The sequence below is a fragment of the Lissotriton vulgaris genome, chromosome 3_1 (genome assembly GCF_964263255.1).
Source record: "Lissotriton vulgaris chromosome 3_1, aLisVul1.2, whole genome shotgun sequence".
Taxonomy (NCBI): domain Eukaryota; kingdom Metazoa; phylum Chordata; class Amphibia; order Caudata; family Salamandridae; genus Lissotriton; species Lissotriton vulgaris.
In genome coordinates, this window is record NC_141689.1 from 979,322,414 (window position 1) to 979,346,909 (window position 24,496).

Below are 24,496 nucleotides of genomic sequence, written 5' to 3' on the forward strand. Positions count from 1 at the left end.
CGCACTAGGCGTCCCGCGACTAACAAAGGGAATCTGTGAAGAAACGACAGACAACCGACACCCGGCCAAAGGCCAAATCGCACCACACAGAACCCAAAACCCAGGAGAGAAGGAAAAAAACTACTTAACTTGCTGCGAGCAGCGAAGAAAGAGGAGGAGACAAGTACAGTGGAGCATGATGGGAGACACCGGTGCATGGACACTGTGATAGGACTCATGTTTGACTTTGTTTTTTTCCCCGAATGTTCATGGGAAAAGTAGTTTGTGTTATATTTTTTCTTGCTGCTGTAGAGAATAAACCGATGAAAGAATGGCATAATCCGAAGCCTCCAGTCCTGACATAGAATTCTCCTACCATTTGCCCCACTCCACCAAGTACCACCATTCTGCCCTTAAGGGTGTCATCTCCTTCTTCGCCCGAGGGTAAAGCATATGGAATTTCACCCACTAAAAACGATACAGCTTGCCCCTGCCAACTTTGTTGTGTGGGAATGACAACAAGACCAGTAAAATCACCAATCAGCGAGCACCGCAGCATGATCCGCTGCAAAAAACAAATACCGAAAGGTGCTCACACTTCCTTGAGGCACACCACACACCAGACAGTTTGCGCTGGACTATTATTGACTCCAACCCTAGCTGGCCAGCGGGAACCCTGTTCACACAAGAACAACTCTGGGTGTGTTGTTTGAGATCCAGCACTCAGGGATTGAATGACGACATACCGTGGGCTGAATGTATTAATTAATTCCTCTCTTTAAGTTCCTCCTCCCCAATGTCAACGCCCGTGAACCACACCAACCAGGGCTTTTCTGCACACTCATAGGGTGAGTTTGTCCTCGTAGATACTGTTACCCCTTTTATACCAGGAGATGCGAGCCTACATAGATACCTGATTAAGCAGGACTTTTTGCCCCCCCCCCCTCTCTACTATGAACTTCAAAACCCCTCCAACCCCATCCCTTGTTTTGCCTTCCCTCTGTCAACCATATCTTGATGAAGGGGATTACGAGGACATTCGTCACTGGTTTTATCAACCTCACTATTTTTATCATACTCACTGCCAGACTCGGGCGTCTGCCCTCCCCCGTCAATTACGGCTGTGTTTTCTATACACCTGACAAGTTGCCACATTTGAAGGGCCATAACCATGTCAAGATCACGTCCACCAACTATTGTGGATTAGCGAGGCCATGATCCCAAAACACCCCTGACTGAATTTTTGTAATACTCTTATTGAAAATACTTCAATCCTGACTCTTGAGGATCCTGTGCACCACAGCTCCTGGCCACACTCTTACTTGTGCTCATAATAATAGTCTGAGCAATTAAACCTACTGCCATGCGCCCCCGCCCTCCCCAAGATGATGGTGCAACACAGCTGTTACAGTCCCTGGTGACCGCTTTGCTTTTTTCACGCTAGGCACACTTCCGCTACCTGGTCGGAGTAAGACCTTCCTCGCGCTCCCCACAATCACCTCCCATACAGATACAACCTTTTCCCTGCACGCCTTCCATTTTGCGGGCACTTTAGTAAAAATTGCTGAATTTTTACAAAAGTGCCGATTTTGCGGGCACTTTTGTAAAAATCGCGGCATTTTTACAAAGTGCAGATTTCGCGGCAAACTGCGAAATCGCGAAATACTGGAGGGTCTTACTGGTCTCTCAACTGTGGGATTTAACCCATTTTGAGTTTATCAGATGAGGAGGAGTACTCATTTTTTGTTTCTTTGAGGAGGCAAGTCCCATCTGCTCACACATAGATTTAGATTGAGCTTACTTTTTCTGGAGCTAAAGAAGCAGTCTGACCTCACGATCTTTGAGGGTCTTAGATGAGAAAGTACAACAGTACTTGCACTCCTTAGGGTTGAGCGGAGGGTAAAGGCAGTACAAACATTGCTTGTGGGGATCTTCAGGGAAGAGTCTTGATGTCCCACAGGATTTACAAGGCCTGAGAAGCACCTTTTTGGAATCCTAAGACATGATCCAAATAGGAACTCACACCACCAAACTGTACCTCAGATATTGCCTGGAGGTTTGAGGATCAACTGGATAACTATCAGGTCAAAAGTTGAGATCTGAAACACTGATTGAGCAGAGCTCAGTAAGACTCTGTAACAGACGACGTGCAGTAAAAAATCTGTGGTATCGTGGCACTGCAGAGGATGAGTGCTTCAGGGTCTCTGCTCTGATTGGTTGAAGGTTAGATGTTATAAAACAATGTGAATTGGCTACCAATGTATATTGTTTTCAATGGGGGTTTGGTGCTAATACTTAAACGTACGAGTTACTTACCTTCGGTAACAATGTATCTGGTAGAGACGATTCTAACCGCAGATTCAACGTAGAATTATCACCAGGTATGACACTGAATTTTTTTTGCCCCAGCATCCCTGCGCGCCGGGGGGGCAACATCACTCGCTCCGCCGAGGCGTCGTCCGCATACGTGATGTCAGCGAAGTCACATAAGTCCCACACCGGCGCGCCTACGTCAGTTTTCTTCAGAGAACTTTTCTGCGCCACAATGCAGAGCCGTCAGACAAAACTGTGGGCGTATGGGAACAGTGTGCATAAGAGCAGAAAAGGTAGAAAAAAGGGCATGGACGAAAAACACCATAAGGAGCAGTGACAATACTGCAACACCCAAAGGTAGGGAGATAGGGAAGAACAGAGCAGTCACCCTGCCAGTATGTAGACAGCCCCTCCCCCTGGAGATAAGGACCACATGCAAAATGACATGACAACATGTAGCAGGACTGCAACCCCAACCAAGAACAATGAAGGGGAACCAGTTCCAAGAGAATCAGGAACGACAGCCTCCAAGGCAACCCCAGCACAAAGTGAGACAGCCCCCCCGAATAGACAAGGATCACAGGCATGGCTAAAGAGCCCCAACCCAGAGGATAATAGAGGGACCATAACCTCAGCAAAAAAAAGGGGAGAAGGAGGGAGGGAAAGGGTGAAGACCAGCCCCAATCACGGGACAACCAGAGTAGAGGGGCACAGAAGTACCCCAAAACTCATCCTCCAATGTGCCAAAGAGGAGGAAAGGAACAAGAAAGAAGACGAATCACCCTGCCAAGTGAGCGAGGGGATACACCCGCAGAAGACATAGCCACCACCCCCGGGAGGCGAGTGCAGACGACCAAGCCAAAGGCCCTCGCAGAACGGGGAGGAAGGGCGGGCCGTGAAGGAACCTGCGGCTAGAATCGTCTCTACCAGATACATCAATACCGAAGGTAAGTAACTCGTACATCTGATAGAGAATACCAGCTGCAGATTCCTTAACGTAGAATAGATACCCTAGCCATACCCACGGGGAAGGAGGGTCTGCGAGAGGTACCCACCTGCCTGGAAATAATAGAGGGTCCCACCGGGTACTAGTCCAACGGACAGGGTGTGGAACCCCGTCCCCCCCAGGCAAGGAAAACCCCTACAAGCAGAACACCACCGACTCCAAGGGGAGCATGGGAAGAAGAACGAAGAGGAGCCTGTTCACATTTAACAGAGGAAACAAGGGCAAGGCAAGTGAAGGCCGAAGCACTCCACGTCCCTACAAGGCAACTGAACCTCTATCCAAGGCCAAAAGTAGGAAGAGGAGCAACCTACAGGCTCCAAGAAGACGAGGGAAAGAAGAGAAGGCAAGCCCTCCCATGGGGAACACAACCCACGAAGAGGGCAGCCGCCCCCACCACAGACAGAAGTCAAGAGACCAGAATGGCGCCGACCGCAACAAGCAGTCAGAAGCAGAAAGAGTAGCTCGGGGCACCCAAGAAATCCGGGCAGGCTGCTCCCGAAAGAGGGAGGAACACAAAAGCCATCACAGCCCCCAGGACAGAGAACACAAAGGTGAAGAAGGGCCCGGACACACCTCAGAGAGGGCCCGCACACATGACCCGAAAAGAAGGCGAACCAGAGCCACAACGCCAGGCCGCAGGCAGATCAGGCGAACAGCGCAGCGACCTCGGAAAAAAAATCACTGTGGCACCACCAAGGCATTCAAATCCAGCAAAAAAGGGAATTGCACCTGCAACATACATATACGCCATGGAGAGCATAGGCCCGAAGGCGACCACAACTCTCAGCGTAGAACAAGCTATATAACAGCTAACACTACCCCACATAGGGTATATTAAGTCCCAAGACATGGGAATCCTCTTAGGAAGAAACTTCCGCAGCAAAGAACAACAGAAAGAGCCGCGGGTAAAAACCCCGCAGAATGCTTGTCAAGCAGCCAAGAGAAGAACAGGAGGCCTAGTCTCAGGGCCAACCTGGCGTGAATAACCTACAACAAAACACACAGTCGGAAGGGCCGGCCAGCAGCCAACAGGGCCACAGTCCCAATAAAGAGGACTCTCAGGCACATTAAGCACACAGATCACACAACCAGGGCGCCCGCCCCAACAAAAGAACAGCTCACAAAAACCAGACCAACCCACAAGTCACTGAGGAGGAGGAGAAGGAGGAGTAGGAGGAGGCCGAAGCCCCGGATGGCTGAGTCTGCCGGGGCGTGGATCAAAAGGGTGCCATCAAAAGGAAGATCCACTTGCCGTTCCCGCACATTTTCCGGGAACACATTGTCCCAAAGCCAAGCATGGCGGTGAAGGGCAACTGAAGAAGCCATGGCACGACCAAGCACCTCCGAGATGTCTAGAGCGGAGCGAAGAATAAACGCCGCCAGCTCCTTGCCACCTAATGCATGGTGCCGCAAGTCAACACAAGAATCCTCCAGAGAAGCTGCAGATACAAGAGACTCTGCTGAGTCCCACAAGCATGATGTAGCCCTGGCCAACAGACATAAAATGTTAAGGGCCCACAGAGCTGCACTGGTTGAGGCAAACATATTGCGGCAGGCTTCCCGTGAAGGTGGAGCCAACAGCGACAGCAGGGAAGGAAAGGCGGATCCCCAAAAGTGGCCCACTGGCAGAGGGGTGGAGGGAAAGACACACCGGATCACGCTGGGCTGGAAGATGCCGGTGCAGAAGGTGTTGGGGCACTGGATCCCCTGTGGTGTGAACCTTCAAAGGGGAGCGGCAGCTCCCTCCCAACCAGAGCCCTGGTGAAGGACCTCCAAAAGATGATACGCTGGGAAATGGGCAGCCGGAGCCCCCACCCGCCTCAGTAGGGCCCTGCGGTGGAAAAAGCAGCTCCTCCGTGGACGATGGCTGCAAACTAAGGCGGCCGTCCCCTAAACCAAGCGGAGCAGGGAAGGGCCAGGCCCGGAAAGGAGAAAGAGGCGCCTTAGAGTGGGGGACCTGTGGTTCCTCCAGCGAAAACTGCGGCAAGGAGCAGTCTTTCGATGACGTAGGACAAAAAGCCACGACACGGCGGCCCGTCTCCGGCAAGGGCGACACAAGCAGGTGCCTAACGTCTGGGGAAGAGGGGGCATCCGAGGGCAAATCCACGACCTGACGCCTGTCCCGTGCTGTAGAGTTTGCAACCTGGAGCAGGGCGTCGTCGTCCAGCACCACAGGAGATGCCGGACAGGTCTCCACAACGCCACATGGGAACGGCGCCGGGCTGGAGCCGAGGCGGCCAAGGGACGGTGCTGGAACGGCGCAGACTCGACCTCCGACGAGGCAGCCGCCTGTTTGGAGGAACGAGAAGCACCTGTAGAGCGACAAGAAGTCCCCCGCCAGCCTCGATCCATGTAAGGACGAGAGGGGTCCGCCGACCCCCATGGCGGCGCCAAGGCCAACTCGACCTCCGGTGAGGCATCCGCCTGCGTTTAGGGACGAGAGGGACCCGGGTAGTGACAAAGAGTCCCCCGCCAACCTCAACCAATGAGGGGACGAGAGGGACCCGCCGATCCCTGTGGAGCCGCCAAGGCCAACTCGACCTCCGATAAGGCAACCGCCTACCCCTCCAGCCTTGACCCATGACGGGAGGAGAGGGGTCCGACGATCCCTGTGGCGCCGCCTGGGCCAGCAGCTGCCGTAGCAGTGTCACCTCGGCCTCAGACAGAACAGCCAGCTGTCAAAATCGTCGAGTGGGGCTCGGGGATGCGACCCGAGCCCCGGCGACCTCCCACGAAACCACAGGGACTCTCGCAGGAGTTTGCAGCAAAGCAGAGGCGCCGTGGTCCGAAGGAGGGACCACTGAAGGGCCGCAACCCAACGGCACCACATCCTCCGAACCAGTCGCGCCGGGGCCGAAGCCGCCGGCGACGCCGTGGAGAGCCCCGCACAGCGCAAGGGATCCGTCGATGTCCCGGGAGGTGAAGGAGGAGTGGGAGAAGCCAGCGAGGCATGCAAAGCTGTTGCATATGTCTCCATCTGGGTTCTCGACGCCCCCTCACCGGGGAACCATGGGGACGATACGCGGGCCGCATCACCCGCAGAGAGCCCACGCACCCAACAGGTCAGAAACCAGCCGTGGGGGACAAACTGCGACACTTGCTGACAGGGGAGCAACGATCTTGTGGCGCAGGAGAGGGGTGGGGACAACGGCGATGACGGCCGCTCAGAAAACCTACTGCAGAAGTTGATAGAGAAGACAAAGCTGATCTGGACATGCAAGCCGAGAGAAGTTTCATCCGGCGTTCCCGCTGCAACTTCGACTTTAACCGTTGGCACGCCTCGCAGTCAGTAGAGCCGTGATCATCCCCCAAGCACCACATGCAAATGAGGTGAGGATCCGTCGCCGACATCAAGCGCCCACAAGACGAACAAGTCTTAAAGCCCGAAGGCATTCGCACACTGCTCCCACAGTACACGCAAAAGCGAAGGAAAAAGGCCTAAATAGGGACGAAGCACAAACCGGATCCGCCTTACACGTGGCTAAGGAAAGAACTGACGTAGCCGCACAGGGGTGGGACTTATGTGACCTTGCTGACGTCATGTACGATGCCTGGGCGGAGCCGTGTGATGTCGTCCTCCCGGCGCTAAGGGATGCTCGGCAAAACATTTTCCGGGTCCAGTCTCACGCCTGGGGACAATTCTACGTTAAGGAAACTGCAGCTAGTAGTCTCTATCAGATACTGCTTATATTTCGGTTACCATGGGACTTCCACCATGACGACGGGAAGGATTCAAGCATGTGATCTATGAAAGATACAATACTGGAGAAAGAATATTATCTGACTTACCTTTTGTTACAATTAGGTTCGAGCATACATTAGCTATATATGTAGCAAACATACACAACAGAATTTATTGTAGATTTGTTTAGATACATGCATAGAATGACTGTGTAATACAGACGTGGTGAATCTGACCTCTTGGTCTTTGGGTGCATCGCCTGCTTGAGTTAAGAGATCTGCATGTGCGTAGAGAAATCCAAGGTCTACTTTAAAATCCATTTCTTGTATCAAGACCTTGAAATACCTATTCAAAATAAAAATCACATGCTTATATTTTAAAGTGTATACTTTCTTATGAAGTTTAATTACAGTTCATGGAATGACAAATTTAAAGTTGGTGATTTTCACACAACAGTTTGCTAGGCCCACAAATGCCAAGAAGACTTTGCTGTTCACATGCTCTTCACATAGGACGTGCGTCACATAAAGCTTTTCCTGTGAATAGTTGTATTTTACGCACTTGTAATGAGTAAATTACACCTGAATATCAGAACCTCATCTACAATGCATTTTCTGTAAGTATCCGGACTGACTAAAACAAGCTGAGTGAATCAGGACCTAATTCACAGATAAAGCTTTGTAAATTCGGCACAGAGAAAAAAGACTCAGCACCCTGTGACAATAGTAATCAATATCTCTTTTACGTCCATGGGCCTCAGACCTGATTGGGCAATTCAATCGCCATTATTTATGTTAAATGTGCCATACTTCCCATGAGGGATTTGTACCACTGTGGCAAAACAGAAAAATATAAAAGCATTTGATACAATCAAGAAATAAGAAGGTGCACAGAAGAAATCGGATCCAGTTTGGCAGTGGTAATTGCTTTCCGACACACACTTTGAGATCTCACAATGCAGGATGGCTCAAGACTAATAGTAACGATAAAAATCACAGGAGCAAAATGAACACATTACTTAAGTTTAGTAACTTATCTTAGACTATTCCCCAGGCAACAGACTGGATCCGTAAAACCTTTTTCCATGAAGTGCTCCAGCGCGCCTCCATGTTTAGTCCATACCTTCTCAGAAGTGATGGAACAGAGCTGCATTTAAGTGCCACCCCTGTACACTGGCCTCAGTTCTTTTCCCTTTACGTGTACTCATAAGCGAAGTATGAACAATTGTTGAATACTGTAAGGAAATCTCTCTTTTTTTATTATCACCCCAAAGGTTTGTCATATTTACTATGGAGAAGGCTAGTAGCCCCCAGTGACGAGTGCAGAGTTACAGGCTGACACCTCAGCCCTACTAACTTCTGACTGGGACTAGTAAAGTCAGTACAGTAAGGTATCAAAAAATTCATTACAAAAAGCTCGACTTGATACTGAAATCGGAAATAATGGAACTTGGTGCTGCGCGCAACTTTTGAAAAATTGCAACTTTGTTGTCTAAACTCCTAAAGTACCTGTTTACGGTTCCCCACAGGGTCTGTCCCCGGGACAGCTTTTTGCCAATCTGGGGAGATGTGAAAACTACACCCAGGAAAGGACACAATAAAAGCCTGCATGGGGGAGTGGTGTTATCTCTCCCTGGCAGGTAGCCACCCGGGTGTTAGCCTAGAAAGGGGAAGACACTATTGAAAGGTCAATGGGCAACACTTAGAAGATGGACTGCTCTATTGTTTAGTTAGATAGGCTGGCAGTAGGGACAGAGAGTGGAAGCCAGTTGCGTGCTCAACTTTTCTGGGGCATGTACCACCTAGGTAGCCAAACCTCTGGGTTGGGATAGGGAGTGCTGCACACTAAAAGGGTTCTGTCATGTTGGCAATGGGCAGAATGGAGACTTCTGGGATGGCTAGATGCCACACTTCTCAGGAAGTAGTTGTCAGAAGGTAGGTGATCTAGTAGCACATTGGCTAGTGACTGTGACCTACTCTGAGGGCATTTTCTGGGTATTTAACCCCTTGCATGCTGATGACGAACCCCAGCCGTCATGCACTACGGTGCTCGTGTGCTGATGACGGCTGGGGTTCGTCATGGCCCGCCCCTGTTCATTTGTTTACAGCACAGGGGCGGAAACGGGCCAGCAGTGAAGGGGTTAAAGGACACCCAGAACTCCGATCTCGCTGGACTGGAGAAGAGGACCGAAGAAGAACTGCCATTCTCCACCAAGGACACAGCAAAGAGAGGCTTCACCAAGGTGGACTGCAACTACTGCTAGCAAAGAAAAAGACAGAACCTGTTCTGTCCTGCTTGTGGAGAAGTCTTCGCCTGAACCCAGTCAAAGCAAAAGACTCCAAGGGTCAGTTGACAAACCACCTGTTCACACCACAGGGCCACAACAGGTAGCCTGCTGGGGTGAGTTGCTAGTCTAGATCACCAGATCGCTGCTCCTCATCGGCGTGAAGCCCAAGGGACTAAGACCCGACGCTCAAAAGTTGCTCTTGAGTCTGCTGGTCCCAGAGAGTCATTGGAGTGCAGCTTGGTTGCCCAGAGACACCTTCCCATCAAAAGTAGAGAACCACTTAAACCTCTGTCCCAGGCAACTGAACTTCTGCCAAGCTCAAGAGGTCTTTGTGGGATGTCGACCACTGTGGCCAGAAGTACGAGTTACTTACCTTCGGTAACGATGTATCTGGAAGAGACGATTCTATCCGCAGATTCATTTAATGCAGAATTAACCCCATGGGTAAGACTGGATCCGGAAAACTTTTCTGCCACAGCATCCCTGCGTGCCGGGGGGACGGCACCACGTGACTCCACCCTGACCTTGTCTGCGTTTGTGATGTCAGCGAGGACACATAAATCCCACCTCAGCGCGCCTACGTCAGTTTTCTTCGGAGAACATTTCCGCGCCACAAAGCGGAGCCATCACAAATAAAACTGTGAGAATACGGGAACAGTGTGCGAAGACCAGCTATACAGAAGGAAAGAAACAAATGATATGATATAAAGGCTTTTGTAGCCCGCTCTGTTACTAAAATAGTATCCTGGTGCGAAAGGTGAGGCAAGATTCCGAGGGCAAGAAGGAGATACCAGTTTAAGGAGTGATACTAAACAGGTGGGTTTTCAGCCCCTTCTTAAAGGCCGTAATGGTCGGAGCAGTCCTGAGATGGAAAGGGAGAGCATTCCAGGCCCTGGAGGCACTGACCGAAATGGACTGGCCGCCCAGTCGGGAGTATTTAAATCTGGGCACAATCATTTGGCACTGGTTAGCCGACCGGAGGCATCGATTAGGGATATACAAGGCAAACCTTTTCCTCAGGTAGACAGGACCAGTCTGATGGACTGCGCGGAAAGAGAGGACAAGAGTTTTAAACATAATCCGGTGGACAACCGGGAGCCAGTGGAGGCTTCGGAGGCAGGAACGGACACTAGATCTCTTGGGTAGATTGAACAGGAGCCTTGCGGCCGCATTTTGGATGACCTGAAGGCGTTGAATCAGATAGGCAGGCAAACCGCAGAACAGACTGTTCGTGTAGTATAGCCTGGAAAGTATTAGAGCACGCAAGACCGTCTCTTTTGCCTCTCTCGGGAGGAGCGGAAAGAACCTACGTAGGGCTTTGAGAGTGGCAAAACAGAACCCCGTGAGTTTTTTAATGTGGTCCTCAAACTTAAGGTCGTTCCCAAACCATACTCCAAGGTTTTTTGCTGGGGCGCCAATGGATTTAGGGCAAGGCAGATCACTGGGCCATAAAAGATCGCTGAATTTATCGGGAAAGGAGCCATAAAAGAGAACCTCAGAATTGTCTTCATTACACTTGAGCTGAGCAAGTGCTAACCAGCGGAAGACCGAAGAAAGGCAGAGTTGGACCGCCGACGTATCCAAATTGTCCTTTGGCCAGGTGAAAAAAAGTTGGGTGTCGTCGGCGTAAGCCATAATTTTGGCCCCTAGCTGTTCCGCTAGGTAAATCAAAGGGGTTAAATAAACATTAAAAAGCAAGGGACTCAGAGTAGACCCCTGAGGAACTCCAGAGGAGAGTTTCTTAGGTGAGGAAGCGAATGGTGGCCTTCAGACCTGTTGAGTCCTATTGTCCAGAAAAGACGTCAACCAGTCGAGTGCAAGGCCGGTGATGCCAATGGCAGCTAATCTAGTGAGGAGAAGAGTACGGAGCACTGCATCGAAGACGGCAGAGAGGTCTAATAAAATCAGAACCGCTCTGCCACCTCCATCCAGCCTCCGACATTTCGACTAGCGCTGTTTCGGTGCTGTAAGCAGCCCGAAATCCAGACTGAGCTGGATGCAGTGCCTGAGATGTTTCGACGAAATTATCCAACTGTTTAACAGCGATCTTCTCGCAAACTTTTGCTAAGGCTGGCAGTAATGAAATGGGCCGATAGTTGGAAGGCACAGCTGGATCCAGCCCAGTCTTTTTCAGAAGCGGCAACAATTTAGCTTGCTTCCAACAGAGCGGGACAGTTGCGGAAAAAAAAGAAAGATTAACAATCTGGGTGACCTCTTTGCCTACTGTTTCAGCTACCCCCCCCCCTCAGAGGACTCTGGTAGGGCACGGGTCAGAGGGAGACCCTGACTACAAGGCAAGGACTGCAGTGAAATCGGACTCAGTAGACGGAGCGAGGCTAGCAAACTGCTCAGCTGGCTTCGGCATGGTGGAAGCGGGGAATGCAGGGGGTGACGAAAAGCCGTCCCAAACGGCATGCACGTCCTCTTGGATTTTGGCAATTTTGGCAATTTTGTCAACGAAGAACGAGGCAAGCTCTTCGCACCATTGCTCGGATGAGGGCAGCAAAGGTTGAGCGGCACATGTTGATAAAAAGCTTTTAACAATTGAAAATATTTCCTTGCTATTATTATTTGCTTTATCGATTCGCCCTGCATAGTAGCTGCTCTTGGCAGATCTGATGGCCGCGTAGTAATTTTTTTGCGCCGCCCGCAGATCTCTCTTTGCCTCGGGCAGGTAGGCTTGTCTCCACACCCTTTCGAGTTTCTTACATCCCAGTTTCAATTCCCGTAGGGTGTGGGTAAACCATGGTTTGGAGGGGGTAGACGGCAGCCTGCGGATACAGCCTTTATTGATGGAGGTAGCGGACCCATGTTCCACCCAGCCGTTAAAGGTACTGACCGCCGCTTCAACCTCCGAGGTCAGTGTTGGTAGGGTTTGAGACAGAGATTCAGTCAGGATGTCTAAATTGATCCTCTGTGAGTGGACAAGTGGAGGGCCACTCTCCGTAGCAGCATCCAAAGACCAGGAGAACCTGATCAACTTATGATCCGACCATGTCACGCTCTCAGGACAGGCCATGACAATGTCGAAATTAGAGCAGACCAGGTCTAAGAGGTGGACCCCACATGGGTTGGAGTAGCAATCCATTGTTTGAGGTGGGCCATAGAGAGGGCTTCACCTAGACGAATGGCCTCAATGGAGTCTAAGATATCAACATGGATGTTAAAGTCCCCCAGAAGGAGATACCTTGAATATCTTAAAGCCCGTGGAGTTACAACCTCTTCCAGAACACCCACAAAGTTCCCAACATATCCCGGAGGCCGGTACACCAGTGTACCTACTACGGTGAAATGTGAGTTAAGCACGGGGGCGAAATGGAGCACCTCCGCGTCCACCAGCTCGTCCTGGGGTTCGCAGGAGAAGACCCACTGGTCCCTATAGATTGCGGCGACACAGCTCCCTCTTCCAAGCGAGCGGTCCACCCTCGTGATTTTAAAGCCCCGTGGAATAGCTAACTCCACCACCGGGGCACACGTGTCATTTAGCCAGGTTTCAGTAATAAAAAAGAGGTCAAACTGTTTATCTGCCAAAAGTTCACAAATATCGGCAGCGTGCTTGACCAGTGACCTGGCGTTAATTAAGCCCGCTCTGATCAGTAGGGGGTCTGTGTTTACTCGAACATGACAGCTTAATGTGGGATGGAAACGGAAGTTACATACAGAGCACTCCCGAGATAAACTACCAGCCACCCCCCAAGGGTTATCTCTTCCACAGTTCATGACATTCAGTGCAATAAGATCATCATCTGAATACCGTAGAGTGGTAAAATGAGGCTTCCTATGGAAACAGGCAGGGGGACTGGCACTGAGCACATCCGGAGCACGGACGGGCACAGACGGGCCCTCCTTTGGCACTCCTTCGGCACGCAGACGGCGCGCCCGCTGCGCGTCCTGAAGTGCATCACTATTTATGCCCCAAGCTTCTCCCTCAGCTGGACCGCTAACTCGTGTCCCACAGGGGACCGGGCCTCACACAAGATGGCGCCTGACCTAGCCCTCCACGACAATCGGCATCAAGAAGCCGCGGTGGAATGGGGCATAGGGACACCAAGTGCAGTAGTCAGGGGAATTTTAAAAAGGTACAATTAATAGATTAGGCACACAACACAATTCTTAAAGTCAATTGTTTGTTTTAATGAATAACAGCGCAATGCGGCGGGGTACAAGTTGAAGCAGAGGAGGGTCCCTCGCAATCTGCTCGCCTTTAAAAACAAAGTAGCAAGGTGCTGCCACCACCTTGAGCAATCGCCCCACCACCTTGAGGAATCGCGAGGAACAGCACCATCCAGAATCGTGCCAGGTACTAAGGCACTAAATAAAAAAATGAAAGCACAGCTACTGCAAGCAAGCTTGCAACCAACATAACAGCCTCCCTGGAGGTAGAAAGCACGAGAGACAAAGCAGGCTGCAACCACCGCCCAGAGCCAGAAAAGTTCCAGGCCAAAATGAAAAATCAATGACAAGTCATCCCCCAACACCAGCAAGAGAGGGGGGGAGGGGGGGAGAAGGGGTCACCCAAAGGAACGGAGGGTCGAGGCCCAGCCAGGGGACCTCCACCCCAAGGACTGTAGATGTCAAAAGTGCAAGCAACACAAGGAAGCAGGACACAACAAACCCTACACTAAAGACTAAAGGCATGGGCGCAGAAGTACCCAAGCATTCGCCCCCAATCACCAGAAAGGAAGGAATGGAGCAACAACAACAACAGAAGACGAGCATCCCCCTAGGGAGGGAGTAAGAAAAAAGGGGCACTCGCCAAAGACCGCAGCCCTAAAGCAGGCGAGTAAAGAAGACTGAGAAGAGTCCTCGCAGAAACGGGGGGAAGGGAGGGTCGTGAAGGAATCTGCGGCTAGAATCGTCTCTACCAGATACGTAGTTACCTAAGGTAAGTAATTCGTACATCTGATAGAGACTACTAGTCGCAGATTCCTTAACGTAAAATAGTTACCCTAGCCATATCCAAAGGGGAGGAGGGCCTACGAGAAAACCTCTCCAGCTCCGAAGAGCACAAGACCCCCAACAGGGGACCAGTCACTGGGACAGGGAAAAATAGCCCCGTCCACCGCAACAGGGGATGAGTCACAGGCCCTGAGCTGAAGAGAACCTAGGCATTGTGGAGGAACACCAGCCCCACAGGGGATGTGTCATAACGCCAAAAAGGCGACACAGCCTCCACCAACCGGAGAAGCAAGGGTAAAACGAAGGAGGCCAGACCACCTCAAGCCCAGTCAATGCACTAGGGACCTTCACCAGAAATCCCAAGGTACAGACAACGTAGAGGAAGAAGAGCCACCTACAGACTCCAAAAAGAAGGGGCAGAAGCACAGCAAAGCCCTCCACCGGGAAACAACCTAGCGGAGAGGGCAGCCAAGCCTATCACAGCTGGAAGTCAACAGACAAGACAGAAAGGAACCTCAACAATAAAGGCAGAAGGGAGAAGAAGAATGTGATCTCACACGATTACCGCAGAACAAGAGGCACAGTCGCCAGAGCCCAAGCCAAGGCCGCCAGCCGCAGAACAGAAGAGCAGGCGGGTGTAGCCAGCCGCTGGCAAGCACCACGAAGTAAACGCAAGGCCCGAAAAATACCAAACGACCCCAAAAAGGGGACCGCTTCAGACAGAATCGAACTACGAAGAAGTGTGAGAAGAAGAGAAGAGACAAGTAGGACGGACCAGGCCGTGAACACAAGAAATTATCCCCTCAGAAACACCAGACAGAGGAAGACCGAAACGTCGACAAACACACCTCTTTCTTTTTTATTGCTGTTTAATCGTTTTAGAAAAGGTGTTCACAATTGTTACTCGGAAGGAAATTTATTTGTATATAGTTATAACTTCCGGTTTCATTGTGCTATGTAATAATTTGGTACCCTCTACAAAAAATCTTTTTTTAAACAATATAAAACTCTTGAATATATACACCCGTGTTTCTATTATACTTTATCTCTAAATAAGATTGATGCATGTGGAAATAATTGCAAAGGCTCTTTGGATAAAAACTTTTACTGACAAGCAAATTGAGATAGCCTGTGAAGATTGAGTATATGAATTGATTTAAATGTTTAGTTTAGTAAATCAAATTGGAAGGCAGCCACAACTTTTGGCAAAAATGTCACTTGAGTACTCAGCACCAACTTGCCAGGGAGAAAGGCAGTTTAAGGCGGTTGCACTGAAAGTTCCTGAAGTCCTCTCAGCAACAAGCTGACATAATCACAATTAAAATATGGTCTTTAAAGTGAGTAGATGCAGCACTGGCTCAAAGGTCATACATATGAAAAAACATCAAGGGCAAGTTAAGGTCCCACTGTGGTCTCAAAGGGTTTGGGAGAGCATGTGTGTCAAATCTTTAATAAATCTCATCACAATGGGCTACCTAAATCTAAGGTGACAACACATCCCTATATGACCACTTCCTGTGAGGAGTGGACATAACACGGACCCAGAAGTCTCTATTTCACCCAAAAATCAAAATGGTGAAAACCTTATTTGGCTGTTCACTTCAAGTAGCCCACCTTAGGGCTGTAAATAGCCTGTGAGTGAAACACGCATCCTGAATATCTAATTTCCCGCCTGCTCTGGTGCTAAATAGACCCCAGGGCAGAGGGTGGAGTTTCCCAGGTCTGGGGGAAGCTAAGACTGCATATCAAAGGCGGCATAGATTTTGAAGCCTCTGGCATTGACATGCTAAATCACCAGCCATCCTGCTGGAGGAGATGAGAACACATTCCCCCATGCAGGCATTGTTCCTGACTTCTGAGTGTGTGGGCTCTCCCTTGCAGAGAATCAGAAACTCATATGTGTTGGTAGGCTCAGGATACCAGTCCGCCAACACACTAAGAGAATAGTAGGGATACAGGGGGCACCTACCTCTAAGGTACCCTCTCTGGGTGCATGTCTTTTATAAATCAGATTATGGCATCAGTAAGGATTTATTAGGACAAGGTGTTTGATACCAAACACCATTATGTTCAGTGAAGCAATTATGTAGCCGTGTACCTCCTAATGACCAGTGACCAGTACATACCTTTAAAAAAGCTTCCTGGTGACTAGCAATGGAACTAGGCATCTCAGGGTCATATCTGCTCAAGCAGATGTGTCCTCACATGTACAATAATTCACCCTGCCTTAGGGTTCTAAAGGCCTGGTGTAGGGCGTGTGTTATATTCTGGTCTTCTCCTTCTATGCTGCTCAGCCTGTGTGTGTGATGTCATTGGAATGTTCGTGTATGAATGGTTTGAATGTGTGGTCAGTTTGAGTGAGTGGGGCTGAGCAGCTGGACGCTGCTCCCGGTGGCGCCTTCCTTACTACCAACTATGACTAATAAACCAAGATAAGAATATCTACGATTATTGGATCTACTTATTTTACAATGTACTTTTGTCATTGTAACAATGGCGACGACGATGACAATCAACATTTGTATCGTTTTAGGGAAAGAGAACTTGTGCCTGGTTAACAGTGCACTTCCAATCAAAAGCATCAGTACCAGTGAGCTAGAAGTGGGGGATATCAGAGGTATTTTCCTACATGATGCAGAGGTCTCCACCCAGTCCTAGGCCTCAGACGGCACCTCATAGAAGAAAGTTTTGTTGTTTCGGATTACTTTAAATTTAGAGAGGAACAGCAGCGTGTAATTGAGCCCCATTTCATGAAGTTTGCGCTTGACCCCGAGAAAGAAGGCACTTTGGCATTGAACCGCCAATATGTAGTCTGGGAAGATGAGAATGTGTTGGTTGTCTCGACAGATCTGCTTTCTTAGTTGGGTCATACTAAATTGCGTTACTGTATTTGAGATGCAGGAGCTTAGCTATGAGCATGTGTGGTCAAGTGGTTGGGAGGGGAATCGATGGGTTCTTTAGATGGAGAAGAAATGGGTAAGGTCTGAAGATGGCATAAGATTTTTAAACCACTTCTCCAAATGATTCACCATGTTGGAACCCTCGCTGCACTGGGAAAGGCCAATGATGCAGATATTGCTGTGCCAGGTTCGGTCTTCTGCATCTTCGGTCCATGCCTCGAGGAAGTGCACCCGTTCTGTGAGATCCCACAGTTGTTTTGGGAAATCTGTTGTTTGAGGCTGGAGCTCAGCCAAGGAAGTCTCCATACGCAACTGTGACCCGTTCAGATAGTTGCCTGTGCACATTACGGAGCAGGTTGATGTCATTGGCTACAGCATCAACCGTTACTTCTAAGTAAACCTGGGAGGCTTCAATTGCCATGAGGATATCTTCCAGATTTTCCTGGCATACAGGGTCAGGTTACTTCCAGGAGGAGAGTGCTTGCATTAAACAAGCATTTACAATGCAATGGTCTCGGCATCATTAAAGGAAGAGCTATTGGCATTGCTCATGACATTTCTTTTTTTTTCTTTAAATCATAAACAAATGACATTGTCATTTACATTGCCAATACACAGCACTCTGCACTCAACAGCACACAGCACTCTGCACTCAACAGCACACAGCACTCTGCACTCAACAGCACTCTGCACTCAACAGCACACAGCACTCTGCACTCAACAGCACACAGTACTCTGCACTCAACAGCACACACCGCTCTGCACCTGCACTTACTGCTCTGCACACTCACTCTGCATTCTGCGCTCACAACTCTGCGCTCACAACTCTGCGCTCACAACTCTGCGCTCACAACTCTGCGCTCACAACTCTGCGCTCACAACTCTGCGCTCACAACTCTGCGCTCACAACTCTGCGCTCACAACTCTGCGCTCACAACTCTGCGCTCACAACTCTGCGCTCACAACTCTGCGCTCACTACTCTGCGCTCACTACTCTGCGCTCACTACTCTGCGCTCACTACTCTGCGCTCACTACTCTGCGCTCACTACTCTGCGCTCACTACTCTGCGCTCACTACTCTGCGCTCACTACTCTGCGCTCACTACTCTGCGCTCACTACTCTGCGCTCACTACTCTGCGCTCACTACTCTGCGCTCACTACTCTGCGCTCACTACTCTGCGCTCACTACTCTGCGCTCACTACTCTGCGCTCACTACTCTGCGCTCACTACTCTGCGCTCACTACTCTGCGCTCACTACTCTGCGCTCACTACTCTGCACTCACTACTCTGCACTCACTACTCTGCACTCACTACTCTGCACTCACTACTCTGCACTCACTACTCTGCACTCACTACTCTGCACTCACTACTCTGCACTCACTACTCTGCACTCACTACTCTGCACTCACTACTCTGCACTCACTACTCTGCACTCACTACTCTGCACTCTGCACTCACTACTCTGCACTCTGCACTCACTACTCTGCACTCTGCACTCACTACTCTGCACTCTGCACTCACTACTCTGCACTCTCTGCACTCACTACTCTGCACTCTCTGCACTCACTACTCTGCACTCTCTGCACTCACTACTCTGCACTCTCTGCACTCACTACTCTGCACTCTCTGCACTCGCACTACTCTGCACTCTCTGCACACGCACTACTCTGCACTCACTACTCTGCACTCACTCCTCTGCACTCTGCACTCACTACTCTGCACTCTCTGCACTCACTACTCTGCACTCTCTGCACTCACTACTCTGCACTCTCTGCACTCACTACTCTGCACTCTCTGCACTCACTACTCTGCACTCTCTGCACTCACTACTCTGCACTCTCTGCACTCACTACTCTGCACTCACTACTCTGCACTCACTACTCTGCACTCACTACTCTGCACTCACTACTCTGCACTCACTACTCTGCACTCACTACTCTGCACTCACTACTCTGCACTCACTACTCTGCACTCACTACTCTGCACTCACTACTCTGCACTCACTACTCTGCACTCACTACTCTGCACTCACTACTCTGCACTCACTACTCTGCACTCACTACTCTGCACACTCACTACTCTGCACACTCACTACTCTGCACTCACTACTCTGCACTCACTACTCTGCACTCACTACTCTGCACTCACTACTCTGCACTCACTACCCTGCACTCACTACCCTGCACTCACTACCCTGCACTCACTACCCTGCACTCACTACCCTGCACTCACTACCCTGCACTCACTACCCTGCACTCACTACCCTGCACTCACTACTCTGCACTCACTACTCTGCACTCACTACTCTGCACTCACTACTCTGCACTCACTACTCTGCACTCACTACTCTGCACTCACTACTCTGCACTCACTACTCTGCACTCACTACTCTGCACTCACTACTCTGCACACTCACTACTCTGCACACTCACTACTCTGCACACTCACTACTCTGCACACTCACTACTCTGCACACTCACTACTCTGCACTCACTACTCTGCACTCACTACTCTGCACTCACTACTCTGCACTCACTACTCTGCACTCAGTACTCTGCACTCACTACACTGCACTCACTACACTGCACTCACTACACTGCACTCACTACCCTGCACTCACTACCCTGCACTCACTACCCTGCACTCACTACTCTGCACTCACTATTCTGCACTCACTACTCTGCACTCACTACTCTGCACTCACTACTCTGCACTCACTACTCTGCACTCACTACTCTGCACTCACTACTCTGCACTCACTACTCACTACTCTGCACTCACTACTCACTACTCTGCACTCACTACTCACTACTCTGCACTCACTACTCTGCACACTCACTACTCTGCACTCACTACTCTGCACTCACTACTCTGCACTCACTACTCTGCACTCACTACACTGCACTCACTACACTGCACTCACTACACTGCACTCACTACACTGCACTCACTACACTGCACTCACTACCCTGCACTCACTACCCTGCACTCACTACTCTGCACTCACTACCCTGCACTCACTACTCTGCACTCACTACTCTGCACTCTGCACTCACTACTCTGCACTCTGCACTCACTACTCTGCACTCACTACTCTGCACTCTGCACTCACTACTCTGCACTCACTACTCTGCACTCACTACTCTGCACTCTGCACTCACTACTCTGCACTCACTACTCTGCACTCACTACTCTGCACTCACTACTCTGCACTCACTACTCTGCACTCACTACTCTGCACTCACTACTCTGCACTCACTACTCTGCACTCACTACTCTGCACTCACTACTCTGCACTCACTGCACTCACTGCACTCACTACTCTGCACACTCACTACTCTGCACACTCACTACTTTGCACACTCACTACTCTGCACACTCACTACTCTGCACACTCACTACTCTGCACACTCACTACTCTGCACTCACTACTCTGCACTCACTACTCTGCACTCACTACTCTGCACTCACTACTCTGCACTCACTACTCTGCACTCACTACTCTGCACTCACTACTCTGCACTCACTACCCTGCACTCACTACACTGCACTCACTACACTGCACTCACTACACTGCACTCACTACACTGCACTCACTACCCTGCACTCACTACCCTGCACTCACTACCCTGCACTCACTACCCTGCACTCACTATTCTGCACTCACTACCCTGCACTCACTACCCTGCACTCACTACCCTGCACTCACTACTCTGCACTCACTACTCTGCACTCACTACTCTGCACTCACTACTCTGCACTCACTACTCTGCACTCACTACTCTGCACTCACTACTCTGCACTCACTACTCTGCACTCTGCACTCACTACTCTGCACTCTGCACTCACTACTCTGCACTCACTATTCTGCACTCTGCACTCACTATTCTGCACTCTGCACTCACTACTCTGCACTCACTACTCTGCACTCACTACTCTGCACTCACTACTCTGCACTCACTACTCTGCACTCACTACTCTGCACTCACTATTCTGCACTCACTATTCTGCACTCACTATTCTGCACTCACTATTCTGCACTCTGCACTCACTACTCTGCACTCTGCACTCACTACTCTGCACTCACTACTCTGCACTCACTACTCTGCACTCTGCACTCACTATTCTGCACTCTGCACTCACTACTCTGCACTCACTACTCTGCACTCACTACTCTGCACTCACTACTCTGCACTCACTATTCTGCACTCACTACCCTGCACTCACTACCCTGCACTCACTACCCTGCACTCACTACCCTGCACTCACTACTCTGCACTCACTACTCTGCACTCACTACTCTGCACTCACTACTATGCACTCACTACTATGCACTCTGCACTCACTACTCTGCACTCTGCACTCACTACTCTGCACTCTGCACTCACTACTCTGCACTCTGCACTCACTACTCTGCACTCTGCACTCACTACTCTGCACTCTGCACTCACTACTCTGCACTCTGCACTCACTACTCTGCACTCTGCACTCACTACTCTGCACTCACTACTCTGCACTCACTACTCTGCACTCACTACTCTGCACTCACTACTCTGCACTCACTACTCTGCACTCACTACTCTGCACTCTGCACACTCACTCTGCACACTCACTCTGCACACTCACTACTCTGCACTCACTACTCTGCACTCACTACTCTGCACTCACTACTCTGCACTCACTACTCTGCACTCTGCACACTCACTACTCTGCACTCACTACTCTGCACTCACTACTCTGCACTCACTACTCTGCACTCACTACTCTGCACTCACTACTCTGCACTCACTACTCTGCACTCACTACTCTGCACTCACTACTCTGCGCACTCACTCTGCGCACTCACTCTGCGCACTCACTCTGCGCACTCACTCTGCGCACTCTGCACTCACACTCACCTTCTGCCTCACAGAGGGATGAAGTGAGCGCCGTTCTACTGGGCAGACCTGGGGTCGGGCGGGAGGGTCACCAGGGGCGCGCACGGCTTATAGAGCTATACCGATCAACACAATATTCTCCGGAGTGCCATCCATCTACCGCAGTAGCAGAAATTAGTTTGAAAGCATTGTCGAAGAATGCCAAAAAGCGCCTCATTTAGAAGCGATGAACAGAATTCAATTTTTAGAGCTCCCATGATGTGAAAACAATTTACAATGTACTGTGAACAAACTATTTACGAAGATAAAATATTAGTGAGATAGGTAGTAATCCTTATGCATATTGCCAGATAAGCAGGTGCACCAATGGTCCTCTACACTGGAACGTCATTTTGAGGATGTAAACACTTCTCAGAAGACAATCTCCTTGACTACAGCGGACCTGCAACAGTGTGCAAAATGTCATGACATTTTGTGTTTATGTACTCTGCTGTATAGATATTTATTGCCCTAATTTCTTTTCAGTATTAGAGGATATCTTTGAAAATACAAGCCTATTATGGAAGTGGATAGAAATGATTATGATCATCGTGGCTAACACAAAGGTGCAGTGAGGAAAGTGAGTGGCAGATATTGCCACCTCATGGTAACTGAGTATAGTGGGTCCAGTGGTAGCTTGCACAGCCACGTTCTTTCACTCCGTGTCCAGACTTTGACACTGTGGAATGAGGTTCAAGTCCCAGCGTCGGCTCTCCCAGAGATTACAAAAAAACATGCTGATCGAAAGAAATAAAATTAAACAATACCGATTGGCGTGACGAGGATAAATCCATGTGCAGTGCACTGCCCCCTTGCCTTGTAGACACCGCAGCCCAAGAAAACATGATTGACGGAGCAAAACGGTGGTCTAATTGTCCATAGCCAAAGTATATAACAAGCTGAGGATCAACGGGCGCGAAAACAGCGTGGTGGGTGCGCAAGTGACGCAGCGTGGGCGTGCACATCAGCTGAAGGATCGCCGGAGAAGACACAGAGTCTGCCTGCTGCCATGACTGACCCACTGCGGAGGGAAAGAGCCCGGTGAGTGGGGGTAGAGGGGGGGCGGCAGAGAGGGAGGGGGTGTGTGTGTGCGTGTGTGCGTGTGTCTGTTTCTGTGTGTGTCTGTGTGTGCACGGTGCATGCCTGCCTGCCTGCCTGTGTGTGTGCGCGTTCACAGACCCTGGTCGGCGCGTTCACAGCTCTATCTCCCTTCAGAGCGAACTCCATGACAATAGGTTCCCACCAGCGCATAACGATGATGCGAAGCAGCACAAGCAGCCCAGTTGAATCAGGAAAGATACTCATGTGGGAAACGTGGGTCGCTGCCCTCTTTCTGCTTGGGCTGCACTGAAGCGGTGTGTGTGATTCAACTGGTCTAACCGTGGACCCAAGGAAGTCTGCACCTCCAAAAATTAGGCCCGTCCCAGGCCTAAATCATTGGGGGATGTGGGCACGACCATCTAAGCTGCCATGGGGGGCAACAGGGAGCCCCATGAGAAAACAAGCATTTGCAATGCAATAGGTCTCGCATTAGGAAAGTTTGATCTATTGGTCTTGTAAATGACAATTTTTTTATTTATGTGTTGTTTTTGAAAATAGATAAATTAATAGCTTTGTCATTTACAATGCCAATAGTTATAACTTTCGCAAATGTGACACCTATAGCATTTGTAATGCAACATGTTTTGTATTTACGTGACTTAGATGCACAAGTTACTACTTGTGTAACGATATATCTGTAAGAGACATTAGTTAGTGATAGATTCCTTACCTTAGAATATCCCCAGGCGTCAGACTGGATCTGGAAAGTTTTGCGTAGCAGTACCCTTGCGCGTCGATAGGCGTCGTCTGCGGCTCTGCGTCCGTCATCGGCGCCGTGATGACGTCGTCGGAGTACTTAGACGCCGCCTCCGCGTGCTGACGTCAGTTCTTACCCACAGCTTTTCCGCGCCAGAAGCGCAGAGCCATGACAAAAACCGACACTGGGGCCAAGAAACTAGGGCCCTGAAAGGGGATGACCTTAACCCTAGATATCGGTTCGCAGAACGGGGAGGATGGGCGGGTCGGTAAGGAATCTATCACTAACTAATGTCTCTTACAGATATATCGTTACACAAGTAGTAACTTGTGCATCTGAAAGACACGTTAGTGATAGATTCCTTACCTTAGAATAGATACCCCAGCAATACCATCCCCGTGGTGGTGGGTCTGCGAACCAATATTTACACCAGAAAGTCCTGGAGAACGGAACGGCCGAAGTAGCCGTTCCTCCGGACTTGATTGTCCAGGCAGTAGTGCCGTGCAAACGTGTGCAACGAGGCCCACGTAGCGGCCTGGCAAATGTCCTGCAAGGGCACACCTCGGCCCAAGGCAGTTATAGTGGCCGTGGCTCGAGTGGAATGAGCCCTCAGCCCAACAGGGGGTTCCTTCTTAGCCAAGGAGTAACACGCCTGGATGCACATGATAATCCATCGAGAGATGGTCCGTTTGTGCACCGCTTTCCCTTTCTTAG

At 50.1% G+C, this 24,496-nt stretch overlaps 1 protein-coding gene across 4 annotated transcripts in view; it reads right to left on the bottom strand.

Moving 5' to 3' along the window:
• The window catches only part of VPS13A (vacuolar protein sorting 13 homolog A), a 2,146,181-nt gene that overhangs the window by 503,368 nt on the left and 1,618,317 nt on the right, over positions 1 to 24,496 (bottom strand). For all 4 annotated transcript variants that reach the window (XM_086961343.1, XM_086961342.1, XM_086961345.1 and 1 more), the window contains one exon: positions 7,217 to 7,325. In XM_086961343.1, coding sequence (XP_086817469.1) covers positions 7,217 to 7,325 — 109 coding nt within the window. The remainder of the gene's footprint in view (positions 1 to 7,216; positions 7,326 to 24,496) is intronic.